This window comes from Hyaena hyaena, unplaced genomic scaffold (assembly GCF_003009895.1).
Source record: "Hyaena hyaena isolate Hyena2069 unplaced genomic scaffold, ASM300989v1 scaffold_466, whole genome shotgun sequence".
NCBI lineage: Eukaryota > Metazoa > Chordata > Mammalia > Carnivora > Hyaenidae > Hyaena > Hyaena hyaena.
Genome location: NW_024081099.1, coordinates 140349 through 162834, shown reverse-complemented (window position 1 = coordinate 162834; position 22486 = coordinate 140349). Strand labels below are relative to the sequence as shown.

The following is a 22486-nucleotide window of genomic DNA, read 5'->3' as shown; positions in this document are numbered from 1 at the left end:
AGTCAAAGAAAGACAAATTCCACAGGATTTCACTCATATGTAGAATTTAAGAAACAAAACAAATGAACAAAGAAAAAAGAGACCAAAAATCTGGAATTAACTACAGAGAGCAAACTGGTGGTTACCAGAGGGGAGGTTAGTGGGGAAATCAGTGAAAAAGGTGAAGAGTGATATATTTAAAAAAAAGTAAAAGGATTTAGGTTAAGAAGATATATAAGAATACTCCAACTTAATATGTAAGATGTTTTAGTAGTTTTTTATTTAATGTTTATTTTTGAGAGAGAGAAAGAGAAATAGAGGTGGGGAGGGGCAGAGAGAGAGAAAGACATAGAATCTGAAGCAGGCTCCAGACTCCAAGCTGTCAGCACAGAGCCCAATGTGGAGCTTGAATTCACAAACACTGATATCATAACCTGAGTGGAAGTCAAATGCTTAACTGACTGAACCACCCAAGATCCACTTAAAAAAAAAATCTTATTGCTTTTATCAAATATACTGAATTCCAAGGATTTCTTTCAGAATTCTTCTTCTTTCTAAGACATTGTCCATTTACATTTACATCAGTTATACTAATAAAAGGGTTTTAAAGACAGATAAAAGTTATTTTTCTGGTTGTAATTCTACTTAGTTTTCTATAATTTTATTTAAAATTTAAAAATAACTACTGGGTGCCTGGGTGGCTCAGTCAGTTAAGCATCTGACTCTTGGTTTTGGCTCAGGTCATTATCTTCATGGTTGGTGAGATCATGCCCCAAGTCAGGCTCTGCACTGAGAGCTGGAGCCTGTTTGGGATTCTCTTTCTCTCTCTGCCCTTCCCCACCTTTATTTCTCTCTCTCTCAAAAATAAATATTAAATAAAAAACTACTAAAACATCTTACATATTAAGTTGGAGTAATATAGTAACTTGTGCTCTCTCTCAAAAATAAATAAACATTTAAAAAAAATAAAGGGGGAGGATGAAGATGTGGAGCACAAAGGACTTTTTTTTCTTAAGTTTACTTATTTAGAGAGTGTGAGAGCACTAGTGGGTGCAGGGAAGAGAGAGAGAGAGAATCCCAAGCTGGCTCCAAGCTATCAGCTCAGAGCCTGAGGCAGGGCTTGATCTCACAAAACAGGAGATCATGACCTGAGCCAAAATCTGTTCTGATGCTTAACCAACTTAACCAGCTGAGCCACTGACACTTAACCAACTGAGCTAGCAATAAGAATTTTGAACACTCATCATTCTTTAGGGCATTGGACAGTAATGACTGAGAAGGTGTAAGGAAAGTTATACAAAATGAAAAGACACAAAAGAGGGTCTTAAAACAATTATTTATTATTTCCTCAATAGGTAATCATCAATGATAATGACAATGTCAAATGTTTATTGCGTACTTATACACTCATTAACTCATTTTATTCTCATAACAATTGTATGAGGATATGCTCTTTTTGTTTTCTTTTAACAGATGAGAAAATTGAGGCACAGAGAAATAATATAAGTAAGGTTAGATCTGGGTTTTGAGGGTAGTGAGACTGGCTCAGAGTTAACATTCTTTTTTTAAAAATTTTTGTAAGTTTTATTTATTTATTTATTTTTTCACCTATAATCCAATTTTATTTTTTTTATTTTTTTTTTTTACAAATAGTTTATTGTCAAATTAGTTTCCACATAACACTCAGTGCTCATCCCCACAAGTGTCCTCCTCCATGCCCATCCCTCCTCCCCCCCACATCCATCAGTCCTCAGTTTTTGTCAGCATTCAAGAGTCTCTCATGGTTTGCCTCTCTCCCTTTCCCCCACCATTTCCGCCCTTCTTCTCCCCCTTGTTCCTCCGTCAAGTTCCTCCTAATCCTCCTATACGTGCAAACATATGATATTTGTCCTTCTCTGCCTGACTTATTTCGCTCAGCATAACACCCTCAAGGTCCATCCATGTTGCTACACATGGCCAGATTTCATTGTTTCTCATTGCCATGTAGTATTCCATGGTATAGATAAACCACATCTTCTTGATCCATTCATCTGTTGATGGACACTTAGGCTCTTTCCATGTTTTAGCTATTGTGGAGAGTGCTGCTATGAACATTGGGGTACATGTGCTCCTATGCCTCAGCATTTCTGTATCCCTTGGGTAAATTCCTAGCAGTGCTATTGCTGGGTCATAAGGGAGTTCTATTGTTAGTTTCCTGAGGAACCTCCACACTGTTTTCCAGAGGGGCTGTACCAGTTTACATTCCCACCAACAGTGTAGGAGGGTGCCCGTTTCTCCACATCCTCGCCAGCATCTAGAGTTCTCTGATTTGCTCATTTTAGCCACTCTGACTGGCGTGAGGTGGTATCTCAGTGTGGTTTTGATTTGTATTTCCCTGATGAGGAGGGATGCTGAGCATCGTTTCATGTGTCTGTTGGCCATCTGGATGTCCTCTTTGGAGAAGTGTCTGTTCATGTCTTCTGCCCATTTCTTCACTGGGTTGTTTGTTTTTCGGGCGTGTAGTTTGGTGAGTTCCTTATAGATTCTGGATATTAACCCTTTATCTGATATGTCATTTGCAACTATCTTTTCCCATTCCGTTGGTTGCCTATTAATTTTCTGGGTTGTTTCCTTGGCTGTGCAGAAGCTTTTAATCTTGATGAGGTCCCAACAGTTTATTTTTGCTCTTGATTCCCTTGCTTTTGGGGATGTGTCAAGTAAGAAGTTGCTGCGGTGGAGGTCAAGGAGGTTGTTTCCTGCTTTCTCCTCTAGGGTGTTGATAGTTTCCTGTCTCACGTTCAGGTCCTTTATCCATTTTGAGTTGATTTTTGTGCATGGTGTGAGAAAATGATCTAGTTTCATTCTTCTGCATGTTGCTGTCCAGTTCTCCCAACACCATCTGTTAAAAAGGCTGTCTTTTTTCCATTGGATATTCTTTCCTGCTTTGTCAAAGATCAGTTGGCTGTATACTTTTGGGTCCACTTCTGAGTTCTCAATTCTGTTCCATTGGTCTATGTGTCTGTTTTTGTGCCAATACCATACTGTCTTGAGGATGACAGCTTTGTAGTAGAGGCTGAAGTCTGGGATGGTGATACCTCCCGTTTTGGTTTTATTTTTCAGTATTACTTTGGCTATTCGGGGTCTTTTGTGGTTCCATACAAATTTTTGGATAGTTTGTTCTAGTTTTGAGAAGTATGCTGGTGCAATTTTGATTGGAATTGCATTGAATGTGTAGAGTGCTTTAGGTAGTAATGACATCTTAACTATATTTATTCTTCCTATCCATGAGCATGGAATGTTTTTCCATTTCTTTGTGTCTTCTTCAATTTCCTTCATAAGTTTTCTATAGTTTTCATCATACAGATCTCTTGTATCCTTGGTTAGGTTTATTCCGAGGTATTTTATGGTTTTTTGTGCAATTGTGAATGGGATCAGTTTCTTGATTTCTCTTTCTGTTGCTTCATTATTGGTGTATAAAAATGCAACCGATTTCTGTACGTTGATTTTGTACCCTGCAACTTGGCTGAATTCTTGGATCAGTTCTAGTAGGCTTCTGGTGGAGTCTGTCGGGTTTTCTATGTAGAGTATCATGTCATCTGCGAAGAGTGAAAGTTTGACTTCCTCTTTGCCAATTCTGATGCCTTTGATTTCCTTTTGTTGTCTGATGGCTGATGCTAGGACTTCCAGCACTATGTTAAACAACAGTGGTGAGAGTGGACATCCCTGTCGTGTTCCTGATCTCAGGGGGAAAGCTCTCAGTTTTTCCCCGTTGAGGATGATGTTAGCTGAAGGCTTCTCATAGATGGCTTTGATGATGTTTAAGTAGGTTCCTTCTATCCCAACTTTCTCGAGAGTCTTTATTAAGAAGGGATGCTGTATTTTGTCAAATGCTTTTTCTGCATCTATTGACAGGATCATATGGTTTTTATCTTTTCTTTTATTGATATGATGGATCACATTGATTGATTTGCGAATGTTGAACCAGCCCTGTAACCCAGGAATGAATCCCACTTGATCTTGGTGGATGATTCTTTTGATATGCTGCTGGATTCGATTTGCAAGGATCTTGTTGAGAATTTTTGCATCCGTATTCATCAAGGATATTGGCCTATAGTTCTCTTTTTTTGCTGGATCTCTGTCTGGCTTGGGAATCAGAGTGATGCTGGCTTCATAAAATGAGTCCGGGAGTTTTCCTTCGACTTCTATTTTTTGGAATAGCTTGAGAAGAATTGGGATTAATTCTGTTTTAAATGTCTGGTAGAATTCCCCAGGGAAACCATCAGGTCCAGGGCTCTTATTTGTTGGGAGATTTTTGATCACTGATTCGATTTCTTCACTCGTTATGGGTCTGTTCAGGTTTTCTATTTCTTCCCGTGTGAATTTTGGTAGTGAGTGTGTGTTTAGGAATTTGTCCATTTCTTCTAAGTTGTCCAATTTGTTGGCATATAATTTTTCATAGTATTCCCTGATAATTGCTTGTATTTCTGAGGGGTTGGTTGTAATAAGTCCATTTTCATTCATAATTTTGTCTATTTGGGTGCTCTCTCTTTTCTTTTTGATAAGCCTGGCTAGAGGTTTGTCAATTTTGTTTACTTTTTCAAAAAACCAACTCTTGGTTTCATTGATCTGTTCAATTGTTTCTTTGGTCTCTATGTTGTTTATTTCTGCTCTAATTTTTACTATTTCTCTTCTTCTACTGGGTTTAGGGCGTTCTTGTTGCTCTGCCTCTAGCTCCTTTAGGTGAGCTGTTAGATTTTGGACTTGTGCTTTTTCTAATCTCTTGAAATAGGCCTGGAGAGCAATGTACTTTCCTCTTAGGACTGCCTTGGCCGCATCCCATAGATTTTGAATTGTTGTGTTTTCATTTTCATTTGTTTCCATATATTTTTTAATTTCCTCTCTAATTGCCTGATTGGCCCATTCATTCTTTAGAAGGGTGTTCTTTAACCTCCATGTTTTTGGCGGTTTTCCAGACTTCTTCCTGTAATTGATTTCAAGTTTCAAAGCATTGTGATCTGACAGTGTGCATGGTATGATCTCTATTCTTTTATATTTATTGAGGGCTGCTTTATGTCCCAGTATGTGATCTATCTTGGAGAATGTGCCATGCGCACTTGAGAAGAAAGTAAATTCCCTGGCCTCAGGATGTAAAGTTCTAAATATATCCGTCAGATCCATCTGGTCCAATGTGTCTTTCAAGTCCATTATTTCTTTAGTGATTTTCTGTCTGGTTGACCTATCCATTGCTGTAAGCGGAGTATTAAAGTCCCCTGCTATTAGCACATTCTTATCTATAAGCTTGTTTCTGTTTGTGATTAATTGTTTTAGATATTTAGGTGCTCCCATATTCGGTGCGTAGACATTTATGATTGTTAGTTCTTCCTGATGGATGGACCCTGTAATTATTATGTAGTGCCCTTCTTCATCTCTTGTGATTGTCTTTAATTTAAAGTCCAGTTTGTCTGATATAAGTATCGCTACTCCGGCTTTCTTTTGATTTCCTGTAGCATGATATATATTTCTCCATCCCCTTACTTTTAATCTGAAGGTATCTTCCCGTCTAAAATGAGTTTCTTGTAGACAGCATATTGATGGATTTTGTTTTTTAATCCATTCTGCTACCCTATGTCTTTTGATTGGAGCATTCAGCCCATTTACATTCAGTGTTATTATTGAAATATGTGGGTTTAGAGTCTTTGTATCTTTTGTAGGGTTCATGTTTGTGGTGGTGTCTCTGGTATCTTTGTTCCTTGCAACCTTTCCTTCAGAGCATCCCCCTCAGGATTTCTTGTAGGGCTGGCTTCGTGGTGACAAATTCTTTCAATTTCTGTTTATTTGGAAAGGTTTTTATCTCTCCTTCTATTTTGAATGACAGGCTTGCTGGATAGAGGATTCTTGGCTGCATATTTTTACTGTTCATCACATTGAAGATTTCCTGCCATTCCTTTCTAGCCTGCCAAGTTTCAGTAGATAGGTCTGTCACCACTCTGATAGGTTTCCCTTTGTATGTTAGGGCCCTTTTCTCCCTAGCTGCTTTCAAAATTCTCTCTTTGTCCTTGTATTTGGCCATTTTCACTATGATATGTCGTGCAGAAGATCGATTCAGGTTACGTCTGAGGGGAGTCCTCTGAGCCTCTTGTACTTCCACATTTACTTCCTTCCCCAGGTCGGGGAAGTTCTCTGCTATAATTTGTTCCAGGACTCCTTCAGCACCTTTCCCTCTCTCTTCCTCTTCTGGGATTCCTATGATACGGATATTGTTGCGTTTGACCGTATCGCTGAGCTCTCGAATTCTTCTTTCCTGTTCCTGGATCAGTTTGTCTCTTTTTTTGTCAGCTTCTTGTTTTTCTATAATGGTGTCTTCTAAATCACTTATTCTCCTTTCTGCCTCTTCAATCCGTGCATTGGAGGCCTCTAATTTATTATGGATCTCATTTATCGCATTTTTTAATTCTTCATGCCTATTTTTATTTTCCATTCTGTCTGTAGACATAGTTTCTTTGATGTCCCCTATGTTTTTTTCAAGCCCAGCTATTAATTTTACCATTATTATTCTAAAATCTTGTTCAGTGATGCTGCTGATATCTGTTTTGAGCAGTTCATTAGCTGTCATTTCTTCTTGGAGTTTCTTTGGAGGAGAGGTCTTTCGTTTTGTCATTTTAGTTAGCTTTCCGGCTCTTGTTGGTTTTAAAGACTTTTTATGCTCTGTGTTTCTATGAGCGCTGCTCTATCCAAGAAGACTCTTTGACTTTGCAGGGCCTATCCTTTCAGAGAGTGTTTTTTGAATGGTATCCCTTGGTCTCTCTTGTTGGGACCTTGGTTATTTTATTTTCCTATTCGTAGTGATATTTGGGACTCTCCACCTTGTGTACTCTAGCTTGTTTCTTGACGTAGCCATTAGAAGTCTCTCTCAGTGGATTCTGCGTCCTTTTTCTCCCAATCTCTCAGGTTTTGTAAGGTTTCCAATGGCTTCAGATCTTTTCTGTGTGATGTATGGGCGCGAGTGCAAGTACGGAGCTCCTTACTTCTCCGCCATCTTGCCCCTCCCCTCAAGTTTTATTTATTTTTGAGAAAGAGAGAGAGACAGTACGAGCAGGGAAGGAGCAGACACACACACACACACACACACACACACACAGAATCCGAAGAAGGCTCCAGACTCTGAGCTCTTCGCACAGAGCCCAACATGGGGCTCAAACTCGTGAACTGTGAGATCATGACCTGAGCCACGCTTAACTGACTAAGCTACCCAGGCGCCCCTCAGAGACCACATTCTTAATTAGTGTTGTGTTATAAAGGAAGAGGAATGATACTAGGTATAAGATAAATATAAATCTGGGCTCAAATCTTTGAGTTTGCTTCCTGTGTGAACTAAGGAAAGTTATCTGTCCTTTTTGTCCTGTTTCTTCATCTGTAAAATGAAGCTAGCAGTATTTCCCTTTTTAGTATTGTTATTAGAAAATTTATAAGAATAATCTGGCAAATACCACTATTTAAAGGTTAGGGGTGGGTTGCCTGGTTGGCCTAGTCAATTAAGTGTCCAGCTCTTAATTTCGGCTCAGATCAGGATCCCAGGGTCATGGAATAGAGCCCCATGTTGGGGTCCATGCTGAGCCATGAAGCCTGATTGAGATTCTCTCCATCTTTCTCTCTGCCTCTTCCCAGCTTACGTGCGTGTTTTCTCTCTTTCTCTCCCTCTAAATTAAAATAAAATTAAAAGGTTAGGGTTTTTTGAGGTGTGTTTAAATATTATTTTGCAGGGCGCCTGGGTGGCTCAGTCGGTTAAGCATCTGGCTTCGGCTCAGGTCAAGATCTTGCAGTTTGTGGGTTCGAAACCCGCATCGGGCTCTGTGCTGACAGCTCAGAGCCTGGAGCCTGTTTCAGATTCTGTGTCTCCCTCTCTCTCTGACCTTCCCCTGCTCACGCTGTCTCTCTCTCTCTCAGAAATAAATAAAACAGTAAAAAATTTTAAAAAAATAAATATTTTGCTAATTTTAATTCTTTATTAGGAATTCATTACTATTTGAAGTGAATTAGTTTATTGCCATTTTGAAGTAAGCCCTAGAATTGTAAGTTTTTGTATGACTGGAGAAATAATATCTTTATTAGTCAAATTTATTGATTTGTATTTTTTTCTAACATTTAAATATAAGAAAATATGCAATTTTAAATGATCATCATTTGCCTTTTTTCCTTTCTCAGTTTTTAATTGCTAAATTAATTCATTCAACAAAGTATGTATTGAACACCTGTTATGTGTCAGAGACTAGGCACATAAATGTAGGGGTACATTTATATAAGAAAACAGACAGATATACCTGCCTTCCAGAAATTTTTTTGAGTAGAAGACTGTAGAACTAGAAGATATAATACAATCAGTAAATTACATAGTTACAAGATTATAAATATAATGGTAAAAATAAAATTAGGGTAGTGGGAATAAGGAGTGCAGGGGGGTGGAGGAAAAAGAATAAAAATTTTATGTGTAAGGCTGTCATCTTTTTAAATAGATGATATATGAACAATGACCAAAACACACTGCAGGAGTACGCTATGTGGACATTTGAGGAGATGTCAGTACAAAGACTTTAAAATAGTGAGCAAAGAAGTCAATGCAACTGTTGCATAATGAGAGAGGGTGAAGAAGAACTAAGGTAATAAAAGCAATGGATGTCAGATCATGTAACTTGTACTCTGACTGGAAAGGTGGACTATTACAGGATTTTTGTAAAAAAAAAAAAAAATGTTTATTTTTGTGAGAGTCTGAGTGTGAGCAGGGGAGGGGTACAGAGAGAGGAGGACAGAGGATCCAAAGCAGGCTCTGTGCTGCTGCCAGAGTCGAATTCATGAAGCTTGTGATCATGTCCTGAGCCAAAGTTGCATGCTCAACCGACTGAGCCACCCAGGTGCCCCCATATGGCAGAATATTTAATAGAAGATTGCTCTGACTTAATTTGTGAGAAGGTTACTTTTGGGTATTGAGTGACAGTAGATTATAAGGGCAGGGATGGAGGCAGGAAAGATATCCAAGATAAAGATGATGTTATTGCAGAACATGGTGGTAGCAGTGGAGCTGCTGAGAAAGTAGGTTTTGGAGAGAACTGAAGATAGAGCCAATACGATTTCTTGACAGATTGAAAATAGGGTGTGTTAATCAAGAGAATGACTATCTTATTTACAGATTCCAACAACTCTCAAGGCAATATTATATAAGGGCATGACTTTTACTGTGTGTACACCACAGAATGGAACAGATTACTTTGGAGGAAGATCAGAATCTGCAGATGTGCTCCATCTGCAGATTCAAGCCTACTATGTCATTATGCTTACCCCCAGCTCTTCTTAACCGAGGCTGTGTCTATCGATAGTCTCAACTCTGGCTGTCACCTCTGTTTTCCCTGAGTCTCCATTATTGCTAATTGAACCTGGGATATAATGCTTATATAGTAGGTATAAATTCCATAATCCACAACCTGTGCAGAAATGTAGTTTTCAATAACTGTCCCCATTCTAGATACATTTAATCACAAGGAACTTTTAAGTCTATTTTAGGAAAGCCCAGTCAAATTTAGGATTTCTCTCTCCCTTTCTTCCCAAGATGGTCATGACAATGGACATGAAGTGAGAGGGTGACGTCTGGACCTCAGCTGTCATCTGTCCTATGCTGACATTGGATGAACCTTATCAAGTTCCATCTTTGGTAAGTGGCTTCTAGCCTCCATGGTCTGGTTTCTTCCCATGTCCTACAGTCATCAGTCTGAGCAGGTTGTTAGGTGTCTTCCTGGTTCTAGCTGCCCAGTCCCTTTGGATCTAAAGGCCTGTTAGTGATTTCTGCAACTTCCATAGAGAATGGAAATTTTTATGTGTTCAGTGCCACTGTGGAAACTGTGCCATCCTAGATCAGATATGCTTAGAATGCCATGTGTTAGTTTAACTATTTTGCTCCCACACCATTGGTGGGCATAGCACATAGAGGGGGTTGCTGTTTTGCAGAGTTTTAGAAAGTAGGGCACAGCTTTCTCAACTTTTGGGTCCTCAAATCTCTCATCCTTTCATTTTCAACACTCACTTTAGTGGCAAAAAGAAAGGGCAGAGGGAGAAGAAACTTACTGTCATGTTTACTTCTCTCTTTCCCCTTTCCAATATTTTTTAATCTCTAGCCAGGCAACTTCCAGTCTGGGAGTGGAACGGGAAAGTGAAAGATCTAGTCTGGCTTTCCATCTCTTTTCCTGCTAGTCTATTGTTTAATGGTATAAATCTGGGTTTTTGGTACTTAAATTACTTCCAACTCCTATGCCTGCAGCTCTCACACTTTTTTGGTCTGAGGCCCTTTACATTTTAAAAAAATATTGAGGACTCCAAAGGGCTTTTATTTATAAGAGTTATATATATCAATATTTACTGTATTAGAAATTTGAATTGAGGAATTAAAAATTATTAATAATTTAAAATTAATAAGAGAAAACCCATCATAAGATCATAGTTTTAATGAAAAATAAGTGTTTTCCAAAACAAAAATAGTGGCATTTGCAAATCTATTTAATATTTAACTTAATAGAAGACAGCTGGATACTATTATTTATTTTTGCTTTCAATCTATTTTGATATGTTGTTTTTGCTTAAGTATATGAAGAAAATCTGACCTTATACAAATATGTATTTGGAACAGGAGGTGTATATTTATGGGCTTTTCAGATTATTGTGGATATTTTTCTTTAATACTACAGTAAAACTTGATAAGTGGTATTTTCTTAAAGGACATTTATAATGTAGAATTTGAAACCAAATCAATGAACTTTTCATGTTCTGCTACATTTAAAACTATTAGTTTGTCAAACCCTAAGAACTGATCTTTTACTATTATAATGATGTACCATATATAATGATTCTGTAACCTCATGCATTGGTCATTTGGAAAATATTGGCTCACCCAATTATGCAGATCTTCCCACTATTGATACATTTCATTATATAATATTAGAAAATAGTATTTGTTAATATCACTATAAATCTCATCAGAAAATTATTTAATTATTAGTCTGCTGTTATAAGTAGCAGATACAAGTTCTACAAATTTCTACTTTTTAACTTGAAAGCTCACATTTTATCATTGGCAGTAAATATGGTCATTTTTCTTGAAGGGACAAGCCCACTCAGTTCATTTTCAAAAAAAATGTCCACCAGTTACTAAGCTCTGCATAATCGTAGCTCTCTGTCAGTCATGGTTTCAAGTAAAGATGATGCTATAAATACAGTAGCTAGTTTTCTTTTAGTTTAAATATATTGAATAAAAATTTAAAAAAAAAGTAGCTAGTTCAATTACAACTCAGTTTCTCAAGTGCTTCTCTGTGAGACAGCTATCTATTTCAATATGTGGCAGAAACACTCTAGGCATACTTTACATTTTGTCACAGTGAATATTAAAAAGTCAGGTACTCAAGGTTGAAATTTAATAATATTAACAATTCTTATCGCTTCATCAAGGGCATTCTTAAGTGCAACTGACTTTTTTTTTTAAATGAATGTATAATGGTAAAGAATACAATGACTACAAGAACAGATTAATGTCACTACCTTGATTGATGTTAAAGCACCAGCAGTTTTACCCATTTTTGCTCTTGCAAAATTAGGGGAAAAAATCAGTACAATGACAAAAGAATATAATAAATTAGTGTTATTATGAAAATAGTTTTGGTCTTGCAGATCCCGTGAAGGGGACTTGGTTCTCTCACAGGCCTACAAACTATACTTTTAGAACCATTGCACTACTGTGCTAAAGAAAGCTGTACTCCATGACATAGGTCTTACCTACTAATCTCCTACATAACATCCAATATCTGATGCTGAAACCAGCTGCTGCTTAGATCTCTTCCTCTGTGATCTTCCCAGCAAACTGGCTACTGTTGGACCTGAATATTTAGACTTTTTGTTGTTGTTGTTAATGAAAGATTATTGTTGTTCTGATAAAAATAGTATACATTTTTGGAAATAAACTTTCAAATATCTTTCCCTCATCCCACAGTCTAGTCTTATTTATTTAATTATTATTTTTTTAATGTTTATTTATTCCTGAGAGGGACAGAGACAGAGCACTAGTAGGGGAGGGGTAGAGAGAGAGAGAGAGAGAGACACAGAATCCAAAGCAGGCTCCAGGCTTAGCTGTCAGCATAGAGTCCAATGTGGGGCTTGAACCCACTAACCATGAGATCATGATCCAAGCCAAAGGTGGACACTTAACCAACTGAGCCACCCAGGCAGTGGGTCCCATTTTTTAAAAGTAACTCCTTTTTATCTTTTCTGTTCAAGTTCTGTTGATTATCTCCATAATTCTATAATTCCAAAATCTGTAATTTTTGTTTTTGTTTCTAAGCAGTTTTTGTTATGTTTGTGGTTTTAATAATGTCCTTAAACATAGATTTCTGCTGAACTTACCACAGGCCAAAAACAAACCCAGAGTAGTCTCCAAAGAGAAGTAAGGAATGAGAAGTTGAGCTGGCCAGGCCCAATTTCTGCATGCAATATTACCACCTAGATAATTCATGGCTCCTGTATGGTGGCATATTGTGCGAGAGACAGGGAGAATCAAATATTCTAATAACTGATGAGAAAATAAAGCAAAGAGAAAATTGGTTTACATGATCACATTTGACTTCTGTTAACAGATAGGGAAATTGAGGCCCCAAATGGAAAAGTGACCTATCCCATGTTATTTAGTTAAGAACAGATATTGGACTACATCCAGTCTGTATTCTTTGCTATTCTAATTGTACTGAGGACATCCCTATAATTAATTGGGGATAGAAACAATATGGCTTTATCAAACTGATCACAGATGGGAGTGAGAATTTGTCAATATTTGTATAGCCTTTAATTACTTTTAAAATTATAATCTCTAGCTTTTGAAAAGTTTGTGAACATATTCATTTTTATATGATGTAGGCATTATTTTCTGATAGTTATGTTTTACGTGTCTTTAAAAGTTTTGTTTGCTTTGAAGGACATTAAGTTCTAAAAAGATACACTAGAGCCTTAGGAATATATAACATTTTGAAATTCCACTTCTGTTTAAAGTGTCTAAAATTTTTTAAAAATTCAGATTCAGAATATTATTTACCAAATAGAAAAAAGAAGATCAATCTTCTCTGGTCCAACTGTATAAATTATGCATAATATTTAAAAGCAAGATCTGGTACCCATTTGAGTTATTGATTTGAAATAGAGCATTTTGGCACCAGATATGTAGACAGCAGGCATTTCCTGTGCTTAATATATTCCCTCCTAACCAAGAAGCAGCTTGATGTAGACAGTTTTATGTAAGGTTTGTCACAGATTCTATGTGTTTTGGAAATGTTTCACATTTCATTAAGTTTAATTCAGTTTCTGTATGACAAAATGTGGGTAAATACATTCTTCCTAGCAATATCTTGGATATTTTATAGTGTGGGTAATGAATTTGTGAAATTTGCTTTTACTTCCTTGACAGGGTTTACTAGGCAAATAAAATATTTGCCTAAATCTGGTAAGTAAATATCTTTCTTAAATACTTATTGACACTAGTCACAATTACTTTCTCTAAGAGATGCTCTAAAGGAGATGGTGAAAATATAGTGGGTTCCAATTTTAGTGATTTACTGTCTTTGTGTTTATAACTTTTGGGAATAAGCTGAGAAATTATAGAAAGATTAAGTACATATAGGATTAATGGAAGAAGGTGCAGGAGAGGTTAAAAAATAAATTTCATATACTAATAAGTCAGTAAATTCTTTGTGACATTTCTTAACAGCAGTGAATGTATAGAGAACTCTTATAGACAACAAATTAAGGACAATAAATGGCAAGAACTAGTAGTAGCACTAAGTGGCCCCTAATTCTGTTAGGTACCCTTGTGTCAGAGGCCGGCTCTGTCCAGGTCCAGGGGTCCCTGAAGGATGGCCGGTGTCGGCGAGGGAGGGAGTGAGAGAGCCATGAGATTCTTTCTCATCACCAGGCAGGCATCTCTGCACTGACTGGGGCTCACTTTATTTTATAATTAAGTGTTTGGGGGACGGCACAGAAGTGGCATTTGCCTTAGACAATGGTTTCTGATAACAAACTTCTTTGATATGTAAGAATTTCCCAGAACATAGATGTGTAGAAGACTCCTGCATAACCTTTATCAATAGTGATTGAGATAGGGGATTTAGATGCTTATCCTATGGGGAAGGAAGGTATCTTTAGCATACCAGACAATGTTTTTAGCATAAAAAGGGTGAAGTTACTTCTTTGTGAGCAGGGGTCAATAGCTTGTTTAAGGAGTATTAAGAAAAAACGGTGTTTCAGGAAACACCTTTGCTCCTGTAATCACAAAAGAAGTTCCTCAATAGGTTCCTTCACAGGGAGTCATCAGCATATTCAAGGCCAGAATAAGTCACTCACAAATGCCTTGCAGGCTGGTGCTGCAAGCAGAAACAATTGGGTGAGGATGGATATCTGTCCCTAACTCTAAATTAGGCTCTTTGTCTCAGGGCCAGGCTCAATTGTAACTCTTGTGTTCTTAGCCCCCTTTATTATGTAAGTCTTGGATCTGCAATGCCCATAGGAAGAGTCTTTTGACATTCATCCACATTGCTTTCATCTGAAGTCTCTTTTGAAAAGGCAGGAATATGCTTTTCCTTATGAGCAATGTGTGTGGGGAATATCGTCTGATCTGGAATATTGTGAGGCCTGTTCAATACCCACAGGCTCATTTCCAACATGAGCCTGTAGTAGCAGAAGGAGATACCAGTTTTCGTTTCTCACGGCAGGAGCTGTGCAAATGCTGCCATTTCCTCTCTGTGACTCATCCAGCGAGGCCCGTTGAGTCTCCCAGCACACTTGGCCACAGGTGAGTGGCATACTCAAAGTAGAGTCTAGGAATGGAATACATGTCACACTGTCTTGATTTGACCAAGACATGGCTTGACCTTTTGAAATTTAGTCTCTTAAGTAAAGTAAGTGAAGAGAAGGTAAACATTTCTAGACAGTACAAAAAAACTTCTTAAGGATTATCCACCACAAGTAGCCATTTCTCTTTCCATGACTGACAACTAATTGGGGATGGGTGTGTGTGATCAGGATGGGGTGGACAGGAAGAAGGCAGCCGCTATGTTATAGGTGGTAATCAAGCAAAATCAGCTTTGGCAAAATAGAATTCAGCAATAGAGTGTAATTCGAAATTAGAGAAATTCCCTCATACCAAAATATTTGAGCAGTTCAGTGCTTCCCCATTTGTTAGAGATTCAGGTTAAAACATATCTCTTGGAAATTGCAGTACTGATATTTCTGGAAAGCATAAAATTATAATTCATTATAAGCCACTAATGTTGATGGGGTTGGTTTGTTAACCAGTCACGAGCTGGGCCTGGAGTAGATGGAACATAGGATGACATATTTAGACAGAAAATGGGGAGTCAGACATATTCCAGACTGGAGAGCTAAGTGTGTGAGAGACAAACCTATGCAGAAATCAATTGATATATGTAGATAGAGGTGTGGGGGGCAGTGTTGCAGCATGAGAAAATCTGGTATCTAGAAAAGAAAGGGCTGGAATCAAGAAAAAGTGTTTGTGGAAAATATGGTTAAATCCCTCCACCTCCTCCCTCCCTCCCTTCCTTCTTTCCTTCTCTTTCTTTCTTTCCTTCTTTCCTTCTCTTTCTTTCTTTCCTTCTTCCTTCCTTCCTTCCTTCCTTCTTTCCTTCCTTCCTTCCTTCCTTCCTTCCTTCCTTCCTTTCTTTCTTTCTTTCTTTCTTTCTTTCTTTCTTTCTTAGCAGAGACTGTTTGTTTTGATAGAATTTTAATAAAATAAAGACTATGGCTAACTCCCTCCACCTCCTCTCTCCCTTACTCCATTCCTTCCTCTCTTTCTCTTTCTTTCTTTCTTTCTTTCTTTCTTTCTTTCTTTCTTTCTTTCTTTCTTTCTTTCTTTCTTTCTTTCTTAGCAGAGATTGTTTGTTTTGATAGAATTTTAATAAAAGAGAGACTAGTTAACACCTTTTAAAGCTCTAATTGGTGGGAAGCAGACCAGAGTACTGGGAGTAAGAAATGGTGTAATCATTCAGGTTCTCAAGTGTGTTCCTCTTACTCCCGTACTCTAGGATCCCATGGGTGACCCTAGAAGTTGCTTTATTTCTATTAGAATTAGAAAGAAATCACTAATATTGATTAGAAGGATCTGTGGGAGGTTATATTATTAAAAGTAAACTTATTTCCTAATTGGAGGTTTCTCATGCATCTCTCCATTTTAAGTTGTATTAGTGGTACTTGTGTTTTATAACCACTTCCCACTCCCCCGGCAAACACAACAATCAAACATGTACTTGTTACCTAAAATCACCAGGCCCAAACTCTTCATTTTCTTATCACAGTTTATTGTTGTACATATGAGGTACCATGCTACTATCAGTTTTTTATTTTAAAAAACTCAGAGAAAAAAATGTTTCAAGTAATTTTCATTCAATGTGAATGACAAGAATATCATAGCTATAAACATTAAAATAACCATTTCATTCCTTCCTGAGGAAGTTCCGATTTTAAGCAATGAAAAAGGAATTCTATACAAAGCTAGTTTTAAATCACATTAGCTCTCATTCTTTTCTTGTATTTATTAATGTTACTTTTAGAATAGCATAATAATCAGCTGGAGTATACAATGTAGAAAGTATGTATGTCCTCTAGAATTTTATGTTGCCTCCAAGATACATTGAGTGCTCAAAATTGCTTTCAAAGGTTTGCTTCTATAGACAGCATAATACTTGTACTGTGAATGAGTCAGTTTTGATATGACCTCTTCCTTTTTCTTTCATTACACAAGCATCCAGTAGGTTTTTTAACACTTATCTTAAAGGGTGGGTTCAGCTGATTCCATTTACCTAGACAAAATCATGCCATTAGCAGCTTTGTTTAGAAATTTAAATGCACATCTCATCATTAAAACATAAATGTATAAGTTTTTCTTTTTCTCTTTTTATCAAGTAGCAGTGTTGTCAAAATAAAAACATGATACCATATGTAATTGCTGGGGCCTGTTCTCACCATGGGTACCCCTCTCAAGGCAATTTTATTAAACTAGTGGAGTTGAAAGACTACACTCATTTTCCTACCATGCTGGGCAAGTGCTGCTTTAAGAAAGGTGGCAGTAAGCATGGAGACTGAGCTTACCATATTTGTCCAAATGACTTTGATTTTCTTTTACTGTAGGGGCCTTAAAAACTTGTTCTTTCTTCAGTTCTTTTGGCTATTTGTTTGTTTGTTTAAAAATGAGTATGCCACTTGGGTACATAAAATTTTTTTAAAAAATATTTAATTAGTAATTATAATGTAATTTTTAAAATTTATAGTAAGTGGGCCTCAAAATTTGTTTTTAATTAGCAAATAATTGATTGAGTTTAGTTTTACACATTGTAACTACAAGAAAAACATTTGGGCTGTAGCTTTTCCTTGCATATCTTTTTTTTTCCTGATCATGCTTTTCATAACGTTTTTAAAGACTTATATAATCATAACAGGGAATTTGTGTTCTAATTAATTTTTTGTTTGTACAATGAATTTAAAAATTAAGTAAAGATAAGCAGAGGTCAGTAAGTATGATTCTTTTATTTTTGGAATGATAATCATATGATCATTTAAAAGTTAAGTGTAAATATATTTTAGGAATCATGTCTACCTCATCTTTGTAGTTCCTCCATTTAATTTAGTAGATAATCCATAAATTTAACTATTTTAAAATTTAACAAATTTTATTGTCTTCTACAAGAGAATACACAAAATATTCTTTAAAAAATGGGACTTAGCCACACTTATTTTTTTCTGCCTTGTGTCGAAAGTATCATGGGAAATATCAGATTAGAAATCTGATATTTATGTCAGTGTTACTGTTGTTGTGTTACAAATCTCTATATCACGCAATTTCATTTTGAACTCTCTGGAAACATTAGTTTTTCTATAATTTAAGTGTAAATAACATATCATCTAGAGACATTGTGCTTAGTTTTTCTTTAATAGATTTTGTTCTGGAGAAAATTAAAAAAAAGTTATTCACTTTAAAAGTCAATATGTTTCTGGAGATGACACATTCCTCACATTCTGTGCAAGTGTTTTTGTAGACCAGTGAGGACTATCAGAGTAGATTTGTAGCTCACAAAAAGAGGATTTAAATTGTCAATAATATATCTTCAGACCCCTACAATTTCTCCCTGTTAGAGGATCTAGTGAGTACACTTTACATCATTATTTACTGTTTTGGTATAGTCAGTGTGTTCCCATACACCTTTCAATGGTTTTACAATGAATCTCAGTATAACAATTACATCATGACAGAGGAGTCATTAATTTTTACATAAATGCACTAGAGTATATATGTGAAAAATCACCTTTTTTCTGCTATAGCGCTTATCTTTTTATTTTGATGCACATAAACCTCATATATAACCTTTCCACTCTGATCTAGCACATATTGTCATTTACAATTCTTTCTAAATATTCAGTGGATTTATATCTTGGCAAGCATTTTTCATGGGTATTATGCCTTTGGCATTTTATGCTACATTGTGATGGTTCTTTTGCTTCTTGTTTTGTAGGACACTTTATAGAATCAAAGATTAAGAAAACATCATACAGGCAAACAGTGGTCTAAAAATCTACAGAGACACAATCTTAGTTGATATATAAAAGAGTAAATATTACTATGAAATGGAACAATTCTGCATTTGTGTTTGATACTTATATTGGTTGCAGTTGACTTCCACACGTGTGCACAGTAGTCTACAATAATCCCACAGGCTCAGATATGGATTAAGAGAAAGGCCATAGGCCTCAAGGCTCATAACAGATATTTTTTCTTTTCCTTTTTTCCCCCCCAATCATCCACATGCCAGCACATGGAAGGAACTTTGTTCTTTTTTCTCATTTGAAGAGGTATATTTTTAAACAGCCTTTTGGTAGCTTCTGGAAGCTTTGGGAAAGGTGAATGTTACATGGAAGATGGATTCTCAAGGAGTTCTCTCAGTGCTATCTCACTTTCTGCAGCTCCTGTCTCAGCCACGATGGCAAAGGCTGCCCGAGTCTGTGTAGTAGCTTTGAGAGTTCCACGTTGTGATCTCTGTAGTAGCTTGATAGAAATGCTCTGCTCTGAGGTGGGACATAATAGTACATTTCACTTTGTTGATTAAAGTATACTTCATACATGTTCATGATGTTTAAATCTGCATCAAGATACCATACTTGGGTTGAAATTTGTAGTAAGCATGTGGGCTATTTATTTAGGACAACATAAACACAGTGACTCTCTTCTTCAAACTAGGCATTCTACATACATGTATATATATTTTTAAAATGTTTATTCATTTTTAAGAGAGTGTGAGTGGGGGAAGGGCGGGGGGGGGAGGGACAGAGGATCTGAAGTGGGCTCTGTGCTGACAGCAGAGAGCCCAAAGTGGGGCTTGAACTCACCAACTGTGAGATCGTGACCTGAGCTGAACTCCGAAACTCAACAGGCTGAGCCACTCAAGTGTCCCATACAGCCACTGTTTTTACTAGGGAAAAAGCTTTTGTATTAAACAGGTGGTTTATTTGTGTGGAATTAAATCTTAACTCAATCGCATTGCTAGAAAATTAGCTGTAACAACCGATTGGGTTTTTTGATATTATGCTCTATTAAAATCATCCTAGCTTCAGAGAATGTTAGTTTGGTACATCCATAATATAAAATACTCCTTTGTATTCATTAATTTGCATTTAGATTTGGAAGCTACATAATAGTTTCTTTTTTTTTTTTAATGTTTATTTATCTTGAGAGAGAGAGAGAGAAAGAGCAAGAGGGGGGAGGGACAAAGAGAGAGAGAGAGGGCAAAAACCCCAAGCAGGCTACACGCTGTTGGCACAGAGCCCACCACAGAGCTTGAACTCATGAACCATGAGATCATGATCTGAGCCAAAATCAAGAGCTGGTCACCTAACCAACTGATCCACCCAGGCACCCCCATAATATTTTCTTAAAAATACTTTTTAATGCATATAAAGGCATACTGCTAAAAATAGAATTGTGGTTGACTTAAAAATGCAGTAGGTAGGGGAACCTGGGTGGCTCAGTCTGTTAAGTGACCAACTCTTAATTTCGGCTCAGGTCATGATCTCACGTCATGAGGCATGAAACCAAACCCCACGTCAGGCTCTGTGCTAAGGGGCAGAGCCTTCTTAAGATCTCTCTCTCTCCCTATGCCCCTCTCCCTCTGTCCCTTTCCTGCATGCTCTCTCTCAAAAAAAAAAATGCAGTTGGTAAACCAGGTTAACTTCTAACCTACTGTATTTGTATGAGTTGACCTAAGGAAGAAAAAGAATGCCCTGTAAACTATCTTGACTTAGTGAGGGACAGATTTTCACTTCAACAAAGAAAAAATATTTTAGTAATTGAAAATGTCAAAAATGGAAAGGGTTGTACTGTGAGTGGCATTTAACGGGGTTCATAAACAGGTCGGATTGCTATTGTTAGGAATGTTGTAAAGGGGGAATTTCTGCACCTCTATCTGTACCCCTTGCTTTGTACTATTCTGAGTTTTGGTTGAGTCGAACCTTTAAGAAGTTTTTATTTAATTCTTCTGCCATCTTTTAAATGTCATATCTGGTACTCCATTTTAAATGCTATAGAAAAAGTCACATTTTGTATTGATAATTTCAAAGTAACAGTGATTTTTGTAGGAATCATGCTCATTGGAATTAAATAGAATATTTGTGCTATATTCTAACTATTACTATGATCAAAGGAGAATCCAAACCATTGTGTGATTTAAGTGTTACTCGGTCTCATTTCTTTCCTTTTTTTTTTTTTTTAATGTTTATTTTTGAGAGAGAGAGACAGACAGAGCATGAGCAAGGGAGGAGCAGGAGAGAGGGAGACACAGAATCTGAAGCAGGCTACAGGGATACACGGAATCTGAAGCAGGCTGCAGGCTCTGAGCTGTGAGCACAGAAACCGACGTGGGGCTCCAACTCACAAACCATGAGATCATGACCTGAGCCAAAGTCAGATGCTTAACTGACTGAGCCACCCAGGTACCCCTTATTCTGTCTCATTTCTGTGTTTGGTTTTCCTCAGGCATTAGCTCTAAAACCACCAAAAGTCAGCTGGAATACTCAGGCAAAAGAAAAAGGTAGAGATAGAGGCTCAGTTGGCTAAGTGTCTGACTCTGAATCTTGGTTCAAGTCATGATCTCATGTCCATGAGATCAAGGCCCTTGTGTGGAACCATAAAGCCCCACTCTGCACTGACAGTGTGGAGCCTGCTTGGGATTCTCTATACCTTTCTCTCTACTTCTCTCTTTGTGCCCCTCCCCCACTCATGCTTTTTCTGTTAAAATAAATAAACTTAAAAGAAGAAAAAAAAATAAAAGAAAAAGGTAGAGATAAATTATATTTCCCAGATATCTACATCTGGGAATCTGATCATTCTTTGCCTCCTTTGCTGCCAGCCAGACCTGGAATCTAGGGATGGGCCCTAGGTCTTTATTTAGAGTCTGAGTTTCTGAACTTCCCCATTGTGTTCTCTCTTAATGGATCACTTTGTGCTATTTCTCTTTGACTGAAGTCTTGCTTGGAACAATAGCATCCTGGGGCTACCCAGCTCCTTCCAGCTTGCTCCCTAAAATTTGCACATGGTAAGTGATTGTCCATCATCTTAACTAACTCTGGAACTAACTCTTCTAGAATCCAGTTTTCTACTCTTCATCCCTTGGGAGTTTGGACTGAAACTCCAACAGTGAGGATTATCTCAACCTTACTTCAATTTATTGGCCTTTTGGGCATTATTTTCAAATCTGGCTGCGTCTGTCAGTGCTGCCTATGTAGACAACCCTCATCCTGTTTCCTATTATGTGCATATGTGTGTCCCCTAATCCTGTTACCTTAATCAAGAACTCTTTCCTCTTGTTGCTCTGCTCCTTCATTATGACAAGATAAATGATATGAGATTTGCAACATACAATATGTTCTTTTTTAGAGTCTAATATGTTCAGGCCAAAAGTTACTAGAACAGAACTTTGTCATCTACAAGACTTATTGAACACACATTGTTATCTGACAGTCATTCAGAAGGGGGATATTTTAGATGGTAAAATCACAGATAGGAGATATGCTAACGTATGTCAATATAATCTGACTACTTCATGCAAACTCATGTAGAATAATGTAATAAGAGGAAATTATAATATATACTTTCATCATATAAAAACATAATAAAAAGAAGGAATCACATAATATATTCAAGATCAGGTATTTCATTTGCTATTATTAAACAATCTATTACATGATCTTGATTTGGAGAGAGAATAGATTTGGTAGTATTAATTTAGAATGTCAGTTTTTATTCTTTTTCTATACTGTATTTTCAAAAAGCAAGTACAAATAGAAGTAGGCCATAAACTTTCTTAATTTACCTGTATTAAATGTATTCTATGATGTTTTGGTGACAGTTGGATACTGACATTTTTCTGTAATAGGAACAGAAGCAAGCAATGTGGTG

The 22486-nt window shown here is 37.0% G+C and overlaps 1 protein-coding gene across 1 annotated transcript in view; it reads right to left on the bottom strand.

Annotated features, from left to right (window-relative positions):
- Nucleotides 1–18943: 18943 nt before the first annotated feature.
- Nucleotides 18944–22486, bottom strand: part of LOC120246339 (bifunctional heparan sulfate N-deacetylase/N-sulfotransferase 3-like) — a 132483-nt gene continuing 128940 nt past the window's right edge. Inside the window, 2 exon segments of the mRNA XM_039253807.1 lie at nt 18944–19029; nt 19032–19101. Of these exon segments, the coding sequence (XP_039109738.1) occupies nt 18944–19029; nt 19032–19101 (156 nt within the window).